The sequence below is a fragment of the Blennius ocellaris genome (genome assembly GCF_963422515.1).
Source record: "Blennius ocellaris genome assembly, chromosome: 7".
Classification (NCBI taxonomy): Eukaryota; Metazoa; Chordata; class Actinopteri; order Blenniiformes; family Blenniidae; genus Blennius; species Blennius ocellaris.
The window spans coordinates 9,991,795-9,997,022 of NC_137656.1; the positions used below are offsets into that span (position 1 = coordinate 9,991,795).

At 43.2% G+C, this 5,228-nt stretch overlaps 1 protein-coding gene across 2 annotated transcripts; it reads right to left on the bottom strand.

Moving 5' to 3' along the window:
* Positions 1-1,367: 1,367 nt before the first annotated feature.
* Positions 1,368-4,982, bottom strand: LOC308132347 (homeobox protein orthopedia B-like; the record flags this gene model as incomplete). Of its 2 annotated transcripts, none has more annotated exons than XM_080499413.1 (3): positions 1,368-1,862; positions 4,197-4,591; positions 4,946-4,982. In XM_080499413.1, the coding sequence occupies 3 exons, from the start codon at positions 4,980-4,982 to the stop codon at positions 1,368-1,370; spliced, it is 927 nt and encodes a 308-aa protein (XP_080355539.1). The 2 variants fall into 2 exon arrangements, with proteins under 2 accessions (XP_080355539.1, XP_080355538.1); XM_080499412.1 differs by having other exon boundaries at positions 4,907-4,982.
* Between the last annotated feature and the right edge of the window lie 246 nt (positions 4,983-5,228).

Below are 5,228 nucleotides of genomic sequence, written 5' to 3' on the forward strand. Positions count from 1 at the left end.
ATTGTAAAAAAAAGTTGTTTTATCATTAATGACTGAGCTCGATTCACAAAGAAGGGTCGCGTGTCCTTAGGTAATACAGAGAAGTTAAGTTAAGTGTGTTCACAGCCTCTCTCTTTCGTTCCAGTCTTTCCAGCCTGCTCCGGGAGATGACCGTCATGGCTAAAAGCAGTGACCGTCACATCACAGCTCTGACATCTTTACCACTGCTGTCTGCCACTCTGAGATCAGTCACCCTTCATAAAGCTCTTAACCCTGTCACCTCGCCTACGTTGTAAAAAGACTCTGTAGGTCACTGAGCAATGACTACAGATAAAACAATAACACACTGATATTTTGAATACAGCTGCAAAAATGTGAGAACATAGGTCAAATGGATTGTACAATCCCTCCAAAAGCCCACATATAATAACGCATCATCCACATTCTAAAGGCGTGTGTGTTTAAATTTAGTTGAGACATACATCATTCTTGTTTTGACATTCTTGAAAATTACTTTTATTGTTTCTTCATTTTAAATTGGTACAAACCCGTCAACGTGGTGCATTTCGATGTAAGATAAAACATTTAAGAAATGTGTCAAGTAATAGCACATACAATAAGTTAAAACATGTCACAAAAAAGACCAGCGGGTACACAGCAAGAATGTTTTATCTATACAAAACATCCCTAAAACCGAGTAGGCCTACTGAAAGATCAGTATTGTTGCTGATGTTATTGTTTTTTGTTTGTTTGTTTTTTTTCTATTCCCGTCTCGTGCAGACGAGACTGATGTCACCGAACAAATGCACCGGATCAGTATGGGTGGGCACAATTTTCTCCTTTTAATTATTAAATCCACGTGCACGTCGCATGCCTGAGACCCAGTTCATCAGGATCCCCGTCAGTTTGGTGCGTGTGTGGGAGACTGTCACCAAAAAGTGTACCCGATCTCATAAATAACCGTTTGACATAACACAACGTCACCTGAACACAATACTGTGTGCGTAAAGACACACTCAATGAAAACGTAAATACGACGATTGTTTGGCTCTCAGTAATTCGGGCCTATAGACTAGATCATTACAATAGTATTTATCATCAATGGTTGATAAAAATCCTTTTGAATTAACAAGATAAATAACCCTAAACCCATATTTTTTCTTCCATTTGTTCATCTGGGTTGTCCTTTTTTTTTGTATCACCGTGAAGTCACATTCATCTCCATTTTCTCACATTTCAGGCCTGATTAGCTCGCCCGCTCGCTCGTTTTGATCTAAATAGCGGGAGTAAAAAATTAAATTAAATAAATAAATAAACAAAGAGCCGCAGAATGGGGCTGGTAGAGGGGGTAGGGAACAGGAGGGTGTGCTGGGGTTTGGGCGAAATCACTAAGTGAAACTCATGGACACTGTGTGCTCCAGCGCTTTGCGCCTCAGTGACGCGATGCTTGTCCCTCTCCACATGTCACTGTCCGGGGAGCTACACAGCTGCGGGGAGCCCGTTACGTTCGTGGGGCCGGAGAGAGAGGCCGACATTCCGGGGAAAGGCGTCTGGTAGAGGTGGGACTGCAGACCGGAGCCGTTGGAGGATAGGCCGTTGGAGAGACCCATGGAGTTTGGCGGCGGGCCCGGGCCCAGGCTGCACTGTGACAGAGATTGCGCCATGCCCGGCTGGCGACCCAGGGCCGGTGGTAGCTGCAGCTGAGAGACTCCCGGCATCCCCGTGGCCCAGCGAGAGTCGTTGGCGTGAAAGGAACACAGGCTGTTCTCCATGGTGGAGAACTGCGGCAGGCCCGGCGTTGGGAGCAGCGTCCCGGGGGCGCGGAAAACATTGGTGGTCTTCTTCCTTTTCTTCCACTTGGCACGTCTATTCTGAAACCAGACCTGAAAACACACAGAGAGCGGGGTGACATTAGACAGACTGAGAAACAGTTACTGTGAGCAGCATTTACAGTTCAGGTTCAGCAAAGTGGATATACCGTCTATCGTGCGCTATTACGCATCGTATTAATACTCGAAGACTGTAACACACCTAAAATGTTGACATTGACATTTGAATTACACAATAACAAGAAAAATACTGGCATGTGTTAATAAGCTATGATTATTCTATGTTATGAATTGGTGTAGACGGGATTTGCTTCTTTAGCCTCTAATGAGTTGCCTAACCCCTGCTGGATTAAAGTCACTCAACAATATAATAAATATAGACATTATTGTGATCAACGATGACGTAAGAGCTTTTGTACTTAGTGAAAGTTTAATGTATTTGGAGGTAAAATCATTAGAAGATTAAAAGTCAATAGGAAAAAAACATTTGAGAGATCCTCAGATTAATGATCTGACTCTGTGTGAGACAAACAGAAACATTGCCGATGCTGGGAATTTAATTGTAAATAAACCACAATGAGACGCATATGAAACGCGCACGTCTTGCGATGGTTTATTACTGTTGTTCTGCAGCAGTGATTCGAACAATTCATCTTTCTAACATCTTATTTAGAGGCAGATTAACTGAGAATTGGCCCTGAATATCGCGCAGGCAGCAATACAAATGGGCCACATCACCGTAAACAATCCACGCGAGATATGAAACACACCCATCCACCAGCTTTCGAGAGAACCACCAAAACACACGAGAGGCGCGAGCTACTAGGTGGAGAATTCCAAAGATTTCATCATCTTCGCGTGTGATTAATGCGCGCGCGAGGCCGTGAGTCGATGCCTCCGTATTAAAAGTGAAATCTCGCTCTCATTCCGCTCAGCCAGCCGTGAAACGTCGCCCAAACCCATTACACTCGAGGGGAAAGAAAATGCAATTTCTCATTCCATTAAAAAAGTACAATATATTCTTGAGTCCTATTAAGACGTCGCTGATGGAGCATTTTAACGGAGAGGCTGTAGAGGCTCGCACGCACGCGGGGCCAACACGCCCACCGGCCGCTGCTCGTGCCTGGACTGCACTAATGTTTACCAACAGCCAGCAGGAGCCGGTCCGCACACAGCGGCACAGTAGAATAAAGAATTGATTATTAGGGTGACTAATTATCATAGTGGTTTTATTGCTTCCAGAGGGATAATTTGCATGAATTTCACATCACTGGTTAATAACCCGTTCACTGTTATAAATAAGACTGAAATTGGTTGATAATGTGTTTGGTTTATTAGAGCCTATGGTGGCCTGTTTGTTTAAAAAAATACACTGCTAAATGTTGTTTAGTATGAAGCACAGCCTAAAATATTTTCTTATTTACAATGTTACTGAATACAAAACTATTCAATGACAAATTTTCAATCAAATTAAGTAAAGCGCTGTGCTCGTTTATGTAGAACCGCATGGGAGGCATGTAGTCTAATTTGACTTGAAGTGTCTCCCCCAATGTTTACCAATGCAACATAAAAATATACCTGTTATTTATTGAAGCCTTAATATGGTACGTAGAAATAGTTACTACAGATTCCTTGGTAATCTTAAGAAAAGGAACACAAATGCCATTTTAAAGAAACAACACACTAAATTAAACAAGCCAGATCTCGACAATTCTTAAAGCTGTTGTGTTGTCACGTGATATTTCTAAAAACTGAAAAGCCAATTGACTCGATGCGGGCAAAATTGAAGCTATTCATTCGCAGAGACGTTTCAGTACCATGGACAGAGCCGTTAGCGTAACTTCTAATTAGATTTGTCTAATTGTTAAAAAGAACGTATACATGGCTTATCATGGATGATCTCAATAGTGTAATTCAGTAATACTACATTGATTTCAGTTTGCTTTAATAACAGCAGTCGTTAGAAAAGTAAATCATATTTCCACTGTTTTACGCACAGTGATTTTTTTTTCTCGATAAACCTCCTACAGGAAACTTTATTGGATCAGAGCAATTTTGCCACTACAAGCCATGTATTCAAATATTATATTCGACGCCATTTCCGTTAATAGACCAGCAATATTCGACAATTTACAGACAGAACTTGACCCCAACTGAGCATATTTTTCGGGATGAGTATCTAAGTAAAACACAAAAATGCGGTTCAAAAAAGATTGAGGGGAAACTGATCCTAACTCCTCGAGTGCTGTGTTTTCTATTCCAACTGATTAATGCGGCGACATCTGGATTTTTACAGACGCTTGCCGCGATCAAAACTGAATCTAAAGCCACACCCTGACTAAACCTTCCGCACTCAATGAAACCGAGCACTTTGGACATAGATTTTACCTGAACTCTGGACTCGGTGAGGCCGATCCTCAGCGCCAGCTCCTCCCTCATGAAGATATCAGGGTAGTGGGTTTTGGCGAAGCTGCGCTCGAGCTCATTGAGCTGCGCCGGAGTGAAGCGCGTCCTGTGCCGCTTCTGTTTCTGCTGGCTGGCGGACTGACTGGAGTTCTGTTGCGGCTGCTGCTGCTGCTTCTCTTGCTCCTTTCCGTTCACCGGCATGCCGGCAGAGTTGGATCCCACTGTGGCGATGTCTTCTCCCGGCAGGAGAGTGGTCCCTTCCACAGAGTCTGAACCAGGGGCCATGTCTCCCGGATGCCCCTGATCTGGCACACCACCTCCCAGCCGGCATTTGAGAGCCTCTCGGTGTCCGAGTAACTCTGCAGCATCCTTCATCCCTGGGAGGATGAGGAGGAGGGTGGATGTGAGAAAATACAAAGCAAACCTTGCAGCGCAGTGTCTTTAAATTAGATATACAGGAGAAACATTTGAATCTCTATACTGAAAGAGGCAGTTTTAGCATAACCAGTATGACACATTTATTAAAAGCAGACAAAATTACACAGATTTTATTTTTTTACTGTCAGATCATATTCTTAATAAATTGCTGTAAAGAATTGCCTCGGACAACAACAATCAATTTAGCTGTTAACACAATTAAATCACAGTCTATTTATCACTTCACAAATGAAAACAAGAAGTTGGAATCTTACACTGGAGTTTAGGGCCGGAGTTTAGTGATGATAACTCACCGAGCCGAGCATCCAGGAGGTCGGCGTGAGAGAGCATGGCGTACCGCTCCAGGGTGAAATGCGCTCCAAACAAATCCTACAAACTTTGGGGCAATTTAAAAAGTATATATCGTCTAAATGAACGAAAATTCGGTTTGTGGTTAAAAAGCAGGTCCCTTGCATTATAATGTCCTTTAGAGCGATGGGGAGGCGCTTATTAGTTGAAAGAACCCGTGAGCTTCCTCAAATAAGAACCAATCAGAGCAGGAGCTCTGAAATGTCAGCGACGTGACTCCCCCCCTCT